Consider the following 16,434-nt stretch of genomic DNA (forward strand, 5'->3'; position numbering starts at 1 on the left):
CACGTTTTCACCTTTCTGTGTATGCCTCTCAGACTTGTTTGACACTCTGAGTTTCCCCTATATTTAGGGTTCTACAGCCTGAGCAAAATATTAAGCTATGGTATCAGAGGAGAAAGCAGAACTGATTTAGAGTAAATTAAGCTGAGACAAAATGTTTTTATTGGGAGTCAAGATTGAGATTGCACCTTGTTTTATTAGTCAGCAGTCTCCTTTGGTGGCATCGCTAGACTTTCTTACCACTTTCTCTCATTTATTCCAGCTATGTACAAAAGGAATCTGATCTTAACGGAGCCTGCATCAGACTTCGAGAATTTCAAGCAGCCCTTAATTCTAAAGAAGCTGCACTGGCCACAGCCCTTTGTGATAAGAGAATTCTGGAGGAAGCAATTGAGGATTTAAAAGATCGAATTGTACAGGTGAGAAGAAGAAATATTTCACCATCAAGCTTCTGTCGGCAAATGAGTTGTATTTAGGCATAATACATCCATTGTAAGAGCTGTCATTCTGGTAAAATGCAACTTTGTAGCCTAAAAATGGATGCAAGCCTGTCATCTAGTCACAACTAGAACAAACTGTGGCTCACTGTCAACACTCGAAGCAGTATTAAGTAGGTGTCAGTTTCCAGTATTGTTTGGATTATTAATAAGATGAATGGTCGAATAGAGTGCTTCTAAAATTTCACAAATACAGATAAAGAATAACTGACAAATAACAGCTTATGATTATCTCTGCCCTCCTTTTGGTTCAGCCTGTGGTTCTCCCATCTTCTGGGCATCTGATAGAACAAAGAAGAAAAAAGTCTGCTGCTAGTTTTGTTAACTCTTTGAAATACATGATTTATCTTAAGTAACACCACCTCAAGAGCCCAATTCTGGGCTCCCCACTTCAAGAAAGACAAGGAACTACTGGAGAGAGTCTGTTGGAGAGCAACAGAGATGATGAGGGGACTGGAGCATCTCCCTTATGAGGAAAGGCTGAGAGAGCTGGGTCTGTTCAGCCTGGAGAAGAGCAGACTGAGAGGGGATCTCATCAAGCATATAAATACCTTAGGGATGGGTGTTAAGAAGATGGGGCCAGAGTCTCTTCAGTGGTGCCCAGCGACAGGTTAAGGGGCAACGGGCACAAACTGAAACACAGGAAGTTCCATCTTAATATGAGGAATAACAATGGATGCGATCCTGTGCAACTTGCTGTAGATGACCCTGCTTTGGCAGCGGGTTGATCTAGATGATCTCCAGAGGTCCCTTCCATTCTGTGATTCTGTGAAAAGGATAAGTTGAGGAGACTAGGAAACTGATATTTACCATATAGAAAAACTGAAGTTTTGTAAGGGAAATTGATGTGAAATATCTAGAACTCGCTTTTGCAAGCGATTGCAAAAGCAGGGGGCAAGACATTAGTAGTGTAAATATTGGATTTGATTGCCGAGTTCAACCATAAGATTTAGTTAGCTGTACTTCTACATAGCTGAAGTCATTGCGTCATGTGAGTTCTGCTACATAATCATTGTTGTGTTGATTCTTTTATTTTCTTTTTACAGCTTGAAATTTCTTTAAATTGCGCCAAGGAACAAATTGTACATGAAACACTACTGAAAGTGGATCTTGAAAACCGTTGTCAAACTCTCACCGAGGACTTGGAATTCCGTAAAAATATGCATGAGAAGGTAAATACTTTAGTCTCAAGAATTCACTTTTTAAGGGAAGAAGACAACAGGGTGGTCTCCTAGAATACTGAAATGATTTAGATTGGGAGGGACCTCAGGAAGTAATCTGGTCTCAACTCCCACTCAGAGCAGAGTTTACATCTATCCTAGCTGGAAGTTTTCCAACTTTTTTTTCTAGGAAAAATGATGTTAACTCAGAGCTTTTGATAAAATATCTTCATGTGTCATGTTGTTTTTGTGTTAAATTCTGCCCATAGTATTGAAATGTACATGTCTTTTCATAGTAATGGGAAAGGTTAATAATTTCTCTCATAATCCCTTTATGGGAAATAAAGTGGAGAGGGACACTCAGACAGAGGCTGTGGACTTGTACTGTTTTTAGTTTCAGAACTTTCTAATAGAATGCCTTTGAATAGTAGAAACAGAAGTTGATGAATATTTTTCTTTTAGAGCTTTTTCTTGCCACTCTCCCTTTAAGCTGTAGTACTTGAGGATTTCCAGGAGGAACCTTAGAGCAGTAACAAATGTACCTAACCATACTGTCTTCTGTTCTATATGCACTTTTCCTTGCTAGTTGTATTTTCAGCTTTGTTCGTGTTGTTGGAATCTTTTTTTCCAGAGACTCTGGGCAATCATACAAATAAATGGGGAAAATGCTGGTTAGTGAAAGTGACTGTTTAATTTCATGGTACTTTTATTTTGTGCAAGCATGGAAGATACCTAAAGAAAGGGGGGATGTATTTCTAAAATCTAATCATATTGAGGTGTATTTATTGAAAACGCAGATAACTCTGAGAAGAAAATGTGACTTTACATGCTAGTGGTATCCTAGCTCTTATTTCAATAATTGGCTATTGTGAAATAAGGTACTATGCAAATCAGAGGGGGGAAATGGCCTTGTGTTTCTACTGAAAGTTTCAATATCAAACAAACTAATCTAATGCTGATCTATAAGGCTAGCTAGAATCTGCTTTGCTATCAGCTCAGTGGGTAGCCTTCAAAAACTTTTGTCTCATTTAGTGAATGTTATTTTATTTTTCTATTTTTCTTAGGAAATCAATGAAGCAAGGAAGAAACATGAAAATCTCTTAGTTGAGATTGAATCTGGACATCAAATGGAATATGAACATAAACTGGCCCAAGCCTTACATGAAATGAGAGAGAAGCATGATAACCAAGTGATGATGTACATTGGAGAACTTAAACAGACTTACCATACCAAAGTGAGAACATCTTGTCATACAGTTGTCTGATATACTTTATTTTTGTTTTATTTAATGCAAAGATACCATAGTTAATTGCATTTCAGATTATTTTATTCTGGAGTTTAGTTTAAAATTACCATGCTTTTGAATGTGAATTTGCTTTTTCAGGTCTCACTTTGGGAGCAGGTTTAATCTCAGGAAGTACAGTAATGTAAGAGTAGGAAACACTGTGTGAAGGTGAACTGCAGGGAAAAAGTGATTAGTAGTGGGATTACAATGAGTTCAAAGAAAGTTCCTGTGTTATTATGTATCAACTGTAACATAGTCTTAATGATCAATAAGGTATCCCACATTTTGTATAAAACTTGTTTCATAATAGGGCTTGCTGAGAAGACAGCATCCTGAGTCCTCTGACCCTGTACAAAACATGCGGGAGGTTTACCACACAGAATGATTTCTGCTTTTCACTCTTCTAGAGAGGAAGCATACTCAAGCTGAAATCGGTTATACTTCATAATTTCCTTCCTCTATTATGATTCAGCATTTCTGTCAGGAGGGATTCTGATGTCTCAACTGAACCTGGTTTCTGTGGCTATACTTGTCACAGTTAGTCTTTTTAAAAACAAGGTGGCATGTTACAGCGGAAAAGTTTATACAAACTGAATTTATTAGTATAGTTTTCAGTCTTTTCAGTCTTTACAGTTTTGACAGTGTGCAGTTGCTTATTTCAGGGCTTCAATTTGACTTCAAAAAACTTATTTAAATAAGATATTTTCTAATTTTTTTTAGTCTAGAAATTCTTTCATAATTGAGGCTTTCTTGTTTCCTCTTTTCATGTATACTCTTTCTGTATTTTTGGAGTCTTATTTAAAAAATATTTTTAGATTCCATTTCATCTGCAGCTAGAAGTTTAATAATAAGTCTGGTGCTTCTCAAGTGGATGTGGTAGTGTTAAAAAAATGATCTAGCCAGTTAAAAAAAATTATTTGACCTTGAAGTTGTGGTAGAATGAAGTAACGACTTGTGGCACTGGTACTGTAATCTGAAGGCGTATTACTGATTTGCTTATGTTGGCTGAAAATTAACATAATTATGCTTGTTTTTAGAGAATTGATAATTTCACTTTAGCTTCTTTTATTTAAGCATACTCAAAACCAGTGCTACAATAATTAAATATATAAATCTAAACATTGGCCAGCATGAAAACTGAACTTAGCAGTCGTTCAGCAGTGTCTACAAGGGAAGCTTTTGAGCTTTTAATCCTAGAATAAATATTCAGAGGATTGTCATTTCAGGTAAGGCAGTTCAGTGTGCTGAGCCACTGTGTTTAACCCTTAAAGAAAGAGGTGTTCCACTGTTAGAGCTGCAGAGCGGAACTTTGTGGCTTAGTGTTGTGTGCTGGTTTTAGTGACTCATTTTTCTTCTAGTAGAAGTTACTTTGAGACTGATGTCTTAACTTGATCTACTGCAGCTTAAGAATGCTAAACTCTCCTCTGAGATAAGTGATTTTGCAGCCAACTCAGTAAGAGAAGAACTGAATGAAAGTCGTGTACGAATTAATGATCTGTCTTCCCTCCTCACCGGCATGCAAAAAGAGGTAACGAGCCGTTTGACTCTTCAGTCTTGCTAACTACAGTTGTTGCTTTTTTATATTAAAAGACTTTCTTTCCCTTAACTTGTAAGTAGTTCGGCATCATGACTTGAATTTGTCTTCTATTCTACTGTTCTGCATCTTTTCAAACTTCTTAATGTCTCCATTTGACAGTCAAGTTTTTTTTTCAGTATCCTGCTTCAGAGTGAGTATTTGAAAGGTGGTACTGTTAACTGACTTTTGCAGGCATTTTTGTGGATAGATGGGACAATTTTAGACAAGAGCTCTGTATTAAGTTCTTCACATTCTAAGCAATTTTGTTCTGTTCTGTAGTAATTGGACAGCCTAGCATAGGATTCCACAAAGCAACATTCAAAGCCAGAGCTGGAGTATGGAGTCTCTATCTGTTTAGTGTCTCTTTTCATCCTAGATCCAGTTTGCAGCTAGAACACCAAAAAAAAAAGTGATCTTACTGGAATTAGAATGAAATATGAGACTGAGAATACATCAAATAACTCTACTTGGGCATTTGTAGAGCAGGGTCTTGAGCAGAAACTAATTAGAGTTAGATCACAGAGCACAGACCACACCTGAAGAAGTATGACACAACCTATGACAAGCTTTGTGTTCAGTACTAGCTTATTTGGGAGTTAACATCACGTGTGCGGTGGTGTAAAATCTGGAGTGAAAATGAGAAATGTTAGGAATAGGTTCTGAAGTGGGCTTTTATAACTTACTAACCAGTTAAAAATGCAATAAAACCTTTATTTTTTTTGAAAAACACAAAATATTAGTAAAATTTGGCTTTGATCCTCTTGGTGACACATTTTGAATTGTATTCCTCTTGTACAGTAGACTCTTGTAGGACTTGAATTCTGTGTGTTTCAAGTGAAGAGTATAAATGCAGGGGATGTTATTTCATAATTTGCCAGACAACTTGGCAGATACTAGTATGAGTCTTCCAGTTTTTCTGTTATGTAGGCAAGTTAGCCTCTGGAAAAGATCAGGTGATGTAATGAATGTGCATGAGGTTACACAAGAATTGAATTGAGAGTTTTGCCTACTTCAATCTTATTTCTGTTGTTAGATCACCATCATCGTTCTTTTGGTGGTTTAGTCAACAGATGTTTCTGAGGGTTTTTCCTTCTTACTCTAGTTAATTGCCTGTGTTCTGTTGCTTACTTGGGAGTGACAACTAGGTTCAGAGAACTTGCTTCTGAAATTGCAGAGGCATTGTTAACTTCAGGGCTATCAAAATCGACTTCTGCCTGTTAGACTGTAATTGTCCACCAAAACCCCTGTTTTGCAGCTCTGGGGTTTTTTTTGGTAGTGCTAGTGATGTCAACCAGTACAGTTTTGTTTTGCTTTTGCTAGCACTAACTTTAGCTTTGTTCTCTTGGAAGAAGACAACTCTCTTAGCACTGATGGTGATCTAGTTGGAGTTACCAACACTAAGCTCTGTAGTAGTTTCAACTGGGATCTTCCATGTGACACAACTCCTTTTATTAAATTCCTTATCTGACTCTTAACATTGATGACCAGTTATACTTGTCCTGTGCATCAGACTGTTAGACTGCCTGTTTTTGTCTCTGGACTATGAAGACTTCCTAAGTAAAGTGGCTGCGTAGCAAACTTGGTGAGTTAACCAGACAGGGTGATTGTGACGTGATTGGTTCCTGTGTCTGTCCTTTATTTAAAAAAAAATCTCAAGAGACTATCAAACAGAAGAGAGCATGCTTAGGGAAAGTAAACCTTAAAGCTGTCATCATTTGGCCGGCCTTTGGTAAGCATTCCATTCTGTACGTACAATAATAAGTTCTACTGGCTTGATGTGATTTTTAAAGTATGTGACAAATTAGCTTGCTTCATGGAACACTTAACCACTGTACTGTCAGCAAGCCTTGAAGGTTTTGGTAACAGGCAGACAGGCTTTTACTGACAACAACCGCTATTCCTTTAGAGGAACTTCCTCCCAGAATTCAGAATTTGCAGCAGTAAACTGAAGCAAGAAGTAGACATCTGAAAGCTAAAGAGCAATTACTTCAGGATCTGCAGTACGCTGAGCTGCACTTTGATTCTGTGTCCTGTCCAGCACATCTTAAGTGGTTTGACTCTTGAGCTCAAACTTTTCTTGACTGAGTAAATTCAGGTATAGTAACATCTTCAAACATCAGAAAAATGGAACAGGTAGTTGTCCTTCGAAGTATTTTGTAAGTTTCATTGGAACTTAAGGTGTTATGTTTGTAATAGATGAGGTGAAGAACAGGAAGTTGAGTATGAGTGAGTTTGAATTCAGAAAGGGAGGAGGATACTTAACCTAATGTTTTGAATTCCATGTTGCCTGAATGGCAGAGTGCGTGGAGGTTTGGGTGAGCTTTCCTTTGCACCACTGATGTTTTCAATGCATTCTAGTGTAAAACATGGCAAGATAAAGTGCAAAAGCTTGAGGAAGACTTGGCCAAGGAGCGGGAAAACTCTCGCAAAATGCTTTCTGAGAAAGAGAAAGAAATGGCAGAGATAAGACAACAGATGCAGAAGCAGCTGAATGACTATGAACAACTTCTGGATGTTAAACTAGCACTTGATATGGAAATCGATGCATACCGGAAATTGCTGGAGAGTGAAGAGGAGAGGTACGAAAGAATGTAGCAACAAATGCTGGTATCTGTGTGCTTCCCTTACTTGTCTCATTCTCTGTTAAAAGGCAGCTCTTCCTGGGAATGCATTCGCTGGGTGCTTTACTACAGTTTCCAAGGCACTGTTTGGTTTTGCCCCCCTCCTGTCTGACACAATTCTGAGTCTCCATTAGACCAAGCTGCTTGAGCATCAGACCAATAGCTCTCAAGGGAGCAAATACCATTCCTATATTAGGATTCAGCACTGAGGATGTAATGAATTCTCATTTTTAGGTCTGTTTGGTGCCATGGTTTATAATCTTTTTAAGAGTTAATTACAGGGTTATTTAATTGTTAGCCAAATTTCTTTAAGTATAGAATATTTTTTGTAAAGTAGTGGCTGTTATGATTGCCCATCAGCTAGCTGCGTTTTCCACATCTGACCCCGGAGTTCAGCAATACTGAGAATTTTTGCCTGATAAGTCACAGCTGTCACTTAAAGTAGTTTGATACCTCGCTGTCTTCTGAGTGACATCCTTCTGGTCAGGCTGATTCCTCTCAAGTGTGGGGACGAAACAGCAAAAGTTCTCATGCCATTGGGTTTTTGCTTAAATTTCCTACAAGGGCTTAAGTTCCCTAAGAGTTTTTTTTCTTTGTTCCATCTTGTTACTACTTGCATTCCTAGGCAGATGGAACAGTCCTTAAATGCTTAGAGATGCCTTTATGGTCTTAAAATACTAGTCTGTCAGTATTCTGTGCTCCAGAAGCATTAATCAGCTATTTGACAGCATTTTATTCAATTCTTCAAAAAGTACCTAAGACTTCACTTATAGTAAACAAAGCATGTTACATAAATTCCTGTACCTTTTTGCTGTATAATTCTATGGGATGAAGAGGAGAGAGGAAGTAAGTTTGTATAAAAAAAGCAGAAAATTAAAACCAAAGTGTCATGTATGCATGTTCTTTCCTTTTTTCAATATAGGTTGGAACTTTCTCCTATCCAATTCTCCCAAGTGACAGTTTCACAGGCTTCATCGAGCCATAGTGTGCATACAACCAGAAGGAAGAGAAAGAGGATTGACATGGAGGAATTAAAAGGCAACAGTAGTGTTACCATTTCCCACTCAGCTTCTGCCACTGGAAACGTCTCTATTGAGGAAACAGATGTTGATGGAAAATTCATCCGCTTGAAGAACAATTCTGACCAGGTTTGAAAATGTGCATATACTGTGACTTTACAATGGGCTGGTTAGTATTGGGGGGATCACACGTACCTATTTATGAAAGGGTACTTCATTTGAGTAATAATCAAAACTTTTCCTTATGTTGCACTCCAAATGATGCTAACTGTTATATTCAGTACATTTGCCCCCTAATATTACTTGTAATTTCTGCTTAAGAAAAAAAGTCCCGTGCTACATACAGTTCTGCAAATCATCACAGGAGGGGTTGGAGACTGAGGACTACAATTTCTTAAATCCTTTGTCATGGAGAAGAGTGCATTGAGCATTGTCTTGTTAGGACACCAGAATTACAAGACCAAATTTCTTACAGCCTTGATTTCAGAGAAAGTACAAGTAATTCTTGCCTTCTCCCGTGCTGTCTGTGCCTCAGCTGTGTGTAGAAGTGTTAGCTGCATTATTTTTCAGTGATACATAGGCTTTTTCTAATGTCATCAGATCCTTTACCTTCACTAAAATGCAGCTTATCTTGATGTTTTGGATGGCAAAGACTGGTATGGTTCCAAGTGTCTACGTTCCCAGTAATCAATGAAAAGACAGCAGACTCCTTCAGATGGTGGTACATATGTATCTTAACTGCCTGCCTGGGGTGTTGACAGAGTGCTGACTTCATTTACTGAATGGAAGAAACCTTGACAACTGTCTTGGACTAGACAGCTAACTGTTTAGATGACTAAATTCAGACTAATCAAAGACTACTTCTAGTGAGTCACGACCTGCCATTTTCTTAATTTTTGAGTTTTTCTAGCTCATGGGATTCCTGCCCTGCCCTCCCTTCTCTCCCGTGCCCCCTCCAACTTTGTGTGCCACATGGGTTTCCCTCCCTTTTATTTAATTTAACAACACATTCGTTGTTCCATGGAAGGACCATCGGTTCTGTTGCCAGTAGCCATGGACGATTCATTATTATAAACACTTTGCCAGGGGTCTAGATTTGAGCAGCTGTCTGTAGTGCAGTGTAATAAGCTGTACTTGGGGACTTTTAACAGTTTTTATATATATAAATGTATATCTATGAAAAGATAAAATCCTCTTTAAGTATGGTGTGTTTTGTTGTAATGACCAAGTGAATGTCAGCATCTGTTAAGATAAATAAGACTGTTTATTTTAGACCTTAACTGTCTATTTTCAGACTCAAGTAGCAATTGTTTTAATGTTTGGAAACTGTTGTCAGGATAATTAAAAAAAGATCTACTACTGTAATGATGGCTTGTATATATTTTTCTATTAGATTTGCTAGTGCTTTTCAAGTAGTTGACAGGCAAAAAAATAATTGAAAGGAAAAAATAATGTAGGTCTTGCAAAGGAGGATATAGTGGGAGATGTGTGTGTATAGAAACACAATTTAAGATGACTGACAGGAATATTTTGTTTTCTAAGAAGCTTGCCTGTCATTCTATGCTTCAAAACTGTATTATGTATTTGTAAGGGGATTTTAATACTATTTATATATTTTTCTGGACCAAACAATAACAAAACTGATGCAAATTGTAAATATTAGTTAATATAACATTAGAACTAATAAGCAGGATATATTAAGCTTTAACTTGAAATAAGAGGTAAGACAAAGTTAACTAAAATGATTCTAATTGCATGCTGAAGATCAAGTGATGATAAACGTCTTTACTGAAAATTTTATGTGCCTCATGGCCTCATATGTAAAATACCCTACGTGTGGAACAGAAAATGAGTGCTGATGGAGTTTTTTTTTTCCTACTTAGGATCAACCTATGGCAGGTTGGGAGATGACCCAAAAAATAAGAGATACTTCTGCTACTCACAGATTTACCTCAGGATATGTTCTAAAGGCATACCAAACTGCTACAGTAAGTTGTCAAGCTTCAGCTGTTCAGTTGAAATGGGCTTTAAGCCAACTTGTCTGTGTCAATAAGACACAAGATTTATAGGGGTTTTTTATAGTTTGTTTGGAGCAATAACTTTGACTATAAACAGGTGCATTTACATATTCAAAAATCTGCATTAAACATAACGGTGTTTTATTGTAAGAAACTTTGGAAGTAGGTAGGCAAAGATTTGTATTTTCTTAACTGAAGCAGATTTACCACTTAAATGGAATACAATAACTCAGTAAATAACATGGAAGTGTATAAGACTAGCAAATAATGTTTGCATGTGACTTCTTTTAACAGATCTGGGCTGCAAATGCTGGAGTAACTGCTAACCCTCCTACTGACCTCCTCTGGACTGACCAGAATTCTTGGGCCAGTGGTGAAGATGTGGAAGTCGTACTGAAAAATTCTGAGGGAGAGGTAAAGTACCTCAGAGATGTTTAAACTTGTCTTTCTGTGGTTCCATCCGCTATAAAGATGCAGGTAGAACCATTGTTAGTAATTTACACATGAATGCACATGAGTGTTTAGTAAGATTTTCTGCTTTTGCTTTCCAACCAAGCATACTGTACCCCTGTCTGTCTTAAGTGCTATTTAGGAATACAGTCTATTGAGATGTGTGAATTTATTTCGCTATATTGAGTATAAGTAGTAGAAGAACGACTTGTTCAGACACTGCCCTCATGTCAGGAATTGGGCAGTGCCTTAGAATATGCTTTGCAAAGAAAATGTTTTAGTAGACTCTCCAGTGATTTGTCTTTTAAACTCTTGTTCCTTAAAACTGTATGTTTATGGGGGCTGGGGAATGTTACAATGAAACTCACTTTAAGCAATGAGGCATTAATTCTGCTAAGGTGGGAGTTAAAACTTTGGGTAGAAGAGTTGCTGTGACATCTTGCAATTGAAAGAAAATATTTAACTATATAAAAAAAGGCAAATTTTGGAAAAAGTTCATGAGTGTCTTGTTAGAAAGACTGTCTTTAATCATTAATAGATTTAAAACTAAGGTGTTATGAATGCTGTTTATGCACAGCAGTACCTGAAAAGTATATAGACAAAATCAGTACAAGTAGCTTTCCCAACACCTGGAACACCCATTTTTCAAAATCTAAGTAGGTTAGCGTCAGATCTTCAGAGGAGTCAAGTCTTAAAATTAAAACTCTGTTTCAGGAGGTTGCTCGGAGAACCACTGTCTTTAAAACACGTGAACAGAGAGCAGCAACAGTGGAAGATGTGCAGGAAGAAGATCTTTCCCACCAGCAGGTACCTTGGTTTAGGTTAACAAGGTTATTTAGGTTGAAAAAATGATATATAAGTCATGAATTTTTTAAAAAATATCATACCTGTTTGGGTGTACAGGTTCTTTTATTTTTGTTTTGTTTAATTTGTAATGTAATGAAAGCATGAAGCTGTGTTGTTAAAACCAGTATAAAAAAATATTACTTTATTCCCTTGGTGGAGAGAAGTAGATTTTTCTTAAAACAAAATTTTAAAGCTTAAATATTTGGGGATTTTTTTTTTTTCTGAAACTCTGTTCCTGATAAGATTTTCCCCAGGCCAATTGTTTATAGTAGAGTTTGACTTAAGCAGGTAGACCTAAATTTACCTGAGGTTTTGAGAACTTTAAATATCTCATTTTCTCTGATAGAGGAAATGAGAGATTTGAAGACACTGTCAGAAAAAAATGTCTCTTGCGTACTGAAGAAATGCAACTCTGGAGGCAATGGAAAGGTGTGAACTTGCAGTGACAATGTAAAATGTTCTGAAATAAGGGAAAATACTGAGATGTAACGTACTTGATTGTTCATATTCTGGGTTTTATCCATTACCTTACTGTTTCGACCAGTTCTTCTAAAAAAAATAAAGTTCCTGTAATGCAATGTTCATTTGCTACTTTGCCTAAGGCTTTGCTATGTTTCGGTTAGTATACATCTTAAAGTCAGTTAGAAAAGATAATATAGAACAATTAATTGTGCATATGTAAACAGACAAAAAATGGAGAGAGTTGACTGTGTTGGAAACAGTATTTTTTGGCAACCATGCTTTTTAGCCTGTAACTAAATCATAACTTTGTGGCATTTAATATAGAATCAGATTTTTATTGCAGTTACGCAAAAGTAGTGAAGTGCATTCAGCTGCTCTTGTGGTTTCTGGGGTTGTGTAGTTCAGCAAAAGTGTGTTTCTTAGTAGCTTTAATTACAAAAATGTTAGAGAGATTAGATTTCTTTATCTAAAAACTCTCAAGGTACCTGTATATGGTCCTTGCAGTACTCACCACTTGTCTAAACTCAATGATTCTTTTTGACTTGAGATTCAAATATGATAATTACTTCAGCTGGGTTTTTCTGGTACCTGTGCTCCATTACATATCACAGGAAAGGATATCTAGCATTCTTTTACAGAGGATAACAGGTTGTACAGCTTGTGTGCTGACTCTGGCTTAGACCATGCCAGCTTAATGATTTCATGTGTTAAAAATGTGTACAGTATTTTACTTTGAGTTGCTAAACCTTTTACTGCTGGATTTTTTTTCCAAAGATGACTGTTTCTATTTGTAACAGGCAGGCGCAAAGATGTCTTATGGAGGCTGTGTGATGATGTAAACTTCCAGTCAGCCAGGTTCCTGAAATCATGGTAATACTGAGCTACAGAACAGAGCCTTCTCGGAAGCACAACGTATTTTTGTATTTTCTGTATGTGAATTTTTAACCTGTGAGTCTGATGGCCTTAATTTCCTTTGCTACTGAAAAGGAAGTTTTGTAAAAGAAGTATCTGTAACTTTCTCACAGGATGTGAATTGTTGACTCTGAGCAATGTACTGTTTGAAAAATGATGTCCCTGTCTACCAGATTGATATGCCAGTCTTTTTCAATTGAAACCTTGCTGGAATAGAAATATTCCACTGTTCTGGGGATCAGTTTTCTTGGATTACACCACTCTAGACTAGCCAGCTGCTGTTTGACCTCTTTATATTTAGGTGCTCTTAGGGAAGGGGAGGGCATTTTTGATAGTATAAACTCTTTTATACTGGAGACTTGGGTTTTTTTCCTACGGCACAATCAAGGCTATAAAACTTTTTTTATAGAAAACAGCTTAGTTTAGAAAAAGCTTAAACCCAGCAAAACCAAATGAAAATGAAAAACCAACAAAACAATGTAGCCCAGCTGACCGTGTAAGCACTCAGATGATGAAGGATACAATAAAACTCCTTATTGGTACTCTTTTCCTTTTATTTAGATTTCTTATTCTGGAGGAGGAGTCACGTTAAACATGTTGGTTGTGTTGTTGAGACAGTGTAACCAGCTTAAATTTTCTTACATGATTTTTTAACAAATAGAAGGCTGTTTTAATATGGACTATCTTGCTTGGGTACAATTTGTAGGAACAAAACCAAGTCTTTTGGAGGTCTAGGCTGCATCGGTATGGAAAACAACTGTAACTTCGTCAATATGGAAAATTTTTCTGTCCTCGCTGCATCAATCTAATGCCTGAAAAACTTTGAATAAAGTACCTCTGTTTAAGAAGTTATCAGGTAAAGCGTTTGGAATTTGTTTCTTCTTAGAACTGAGCTAAAAGTTGAATGAGTGTTGAATACTTGGAACTGATAAGCTTCGAAGCTGGCGAAACGTCCATGTAAATGGAACAGTGGCGATTGAGTTGTAGAGATTTCTTCTAAATAATGGGTAACATAACTTAAGATTTGGAAAATTATTTCTTGAGAACTTTATTCAAACTCTGCATAACTGTTTCTGTATCATCTTTGCTTATACAAGTACCAGCCTGAGCAGTTTAAGCATGACACAGTAACATAAATAGAAATTTCGAATTAATGTAGATAGTTATCTTCATCTTAGTCTGGAAGTATTTTTAAATTCATGGCCAGAAGTTTGGAAGTTGATTTGAGCTTTTTTCTAAAATAGTCTCATGACAAATTTAAGAATATTTAACATGTCTTTCATCTTGATTAAATTCCCTTATCTGGTGAACTACATGGTGGCATTTCACCCTTGTGACAGCAGAAGGTGAGAAGAGGTGGGATGGCCAAGGGTTATGAAGATGGGTGAGGATTAGAGGGACTGGTTCTTTTGACAGTAATGCTGACTTAAACTGCATTAAACCACAATGTCATACTTGATTAAATTGCCTGTTTATATTTAAATGTTTACATAGTATAAATATCTTCATGGTTTTTAAGCATACCACTGTATCCTATAACATTCTGAGTACTCCTCAATTTGATCTATAGGAATAATGGCTTTCTATTCATTGTAGTCTCAGATATCTGTAGGCATAGACCATATAAATGAAGACGTGTTGTAGGAAATGGGTAATTCCATTGCTTGTTTGTTGTTTTCAAAACTAATAGCATAGGCTAGCAATGTATTCCAGTGAAGACTTGATTGGGCGAGTTAGGTAGGACTGTTAAATCTCTCCACTCAGTAGTAAAGAAAAACACTTTGCACGTAAGCATTAGGTACCTAATTCTTAATTCATAGTAGGAACCTACAGGTATAATCAAGCATTCTTGGTTATAGCTTTTCTAGAGCCTGTTTTTTTGTCACTGGGATGAGGAACAGTGCTGTAACTCACTTACCTCAATGTGTAGCTAGGAGCTGCTACTTGAAACTCATTTTCTTTATAGAGTCTCATGAATATGCTGATGAATCAGCACTCTTGTGACAGATGACAATAGGAGAAATGCTGATTTTTAGAAAAATTATTTTGCTGTTACAAGTATTTCTGTAAACTAGCATAAAGAGTTTTGGGAAACACAAATGACCTTTCTGGGGAGTGTGTATGTGCATGTGTGTTCACTCTAAAGGTTGGAGTGAAACATCCTACCACCAGGTGGAGATGTTACTATTCAAATACTAAGAAAAAAGAAAACGACAAACCAACCAAAACTTCCTACGCTTCCCTATGGGTTCCATAGTAACTTTTCAAAGTTCTGCTTTATTGAATAGAACAGCTTCTATTCTTCTACCTCTTCCCCATCTTTCCACACTAAACTCCAGAAGTGCATTTTTATTACTGCAAGGTAGGGTGGAGCTTTCATTGCTGTACTGAAAAATACCGGCCTCAAGCTCGTGGAGAGGTATGCGTTGTGCCACTGTATGCAGCAAGTGCAAATTTTTATGACAATACTAGTTTGGGTTTTTTTCTCCTCTGTCATATTGGCTATGAGAGCTCTTGTTCCTGTTAATTTGGAGCTGTATTCAAAATACAGCACCGTCACCGTTGTTATTACTGCCATAATTACACCAGTCTGGGTGAGAGAAGGCACACTGATAGGTTTGGTAGAGGTATCTGACCACAGAAAAAGATGAGTTAATTGCCTATATGGAATGTTATGTGAAATGTGTTCATGTTTTCTGGAGGTTGTTAGTCAGGTAATGAGCCAGAGAAGAAGCAAACAATATCCTAGTTAGCTCTGTAGACATGTTCGACTTGTGATTAAAATTTTGGTAGGTTTTTTATTACTACTGTTACAGTAATATGTAAAGATTATTTTTAGGTACATTCAGTCCTTACTAGAGTTGGCAACAGATATGTATTATCATTATTTGATACTGATCTGCTCAACAGTTGTCAAGAGATACAAATTGCATCATCCTGGCAGGTGGAAACTATTCAGCAACTTGCTGCTTGCAACTAGAAAAACACTTTACCAGAAATGTATCTGCTCGAATACATTAATTCCTGTGAAAACCAGAATAAGAATCTGTTTAGGAAACAAGTGGCTTCCTTTATATGGCACTAGTATTGTACGATGAACACTCCTGAGGCAAGATATGTATTCCTGTCAGCTGGTCTTGTTTCTAGAGAAAAAGCAGCAAACACGTAAACTGCAGTCTTTGCTTATCGAGGACAAGTTCATTAATAAACCCCAGCGTAATCGATTGCAGCCCTGTGGCACAAATTATTTTACACAGTGTAGTCAATTGTAGCTCAAGCAGACAGCAAAATACAGAAAGAAATGAATATGTAAATAATGTAAATACCTTTTCTGTTCAACAGATGCTAATTATTCGTCTGCTTCTGCAAAAGAAGCAATTTTAAATGCTAGTCTTAAATTTTCATGAAGAAATTTAACTATCTTATTGGTGTACCATTTTGATACTAATTTGAGGATTTCTGGAGTGAAAACATCATTCTATGGGGAAACTCCAAATCTGTGAAACAGTGCCTTTTATATTCATATGGCACCGTAAGCTGTATAGGTAGTTCTAGTGGGGGGGAGGGGGGGGGGGAAGGGCGGGCACGTT

The 16,434-nt window shown here is 37.0% G+C and overlaps 1 protein-coding gene across 1 annotated transcript; it reads left to right on the forward strand.

Moving 5' to 3' along the window:
* Positions 1 to 259: 259 nt before the first annotated feature.
* LMNB1 (lamin B1) lies at positions 260 to 13,044 on the forward strand (the record flags this gene model as incomplete). The annotated part of the gene is made up of 10 exons (XM_009697808.1): positions 260 to 416; positions 1,541 to 1,666; positions 2,719 to 2,889; positions 4,343 to 4,468; positions 6,875 to 7,095; positions 8,060 to 8,285; positions 10,040 to 10,144; positions 10,469 to 10,588; positions 11,339 to 11,431; positions 13,018 to 13,044. Coding segments are annotated over 10 exons (1,372 nt in total), but the record flags the coding sequence as incomplete, so codon positions are not given.
* Between the last annotated feature and the right edge of the window lie 3,390 nt (positions 13,045 to 16,434).

The sequence above is a fragment of the Cariama cristata genome, unplaced genomic scaffold (assembly GCF_000690535.1).
Source record: "Cariama cristata isolate BGI_N322 unplaced genomic scaffold, ASM69053v1 scaffold9743, whole genome shotgun sequence".
Taxonomy (NCBI): Eukaryota; Metazoa; Chordata; class Aves; order Cariamiformes; family Cariamidae; genus Cariama; species Cariama cristata.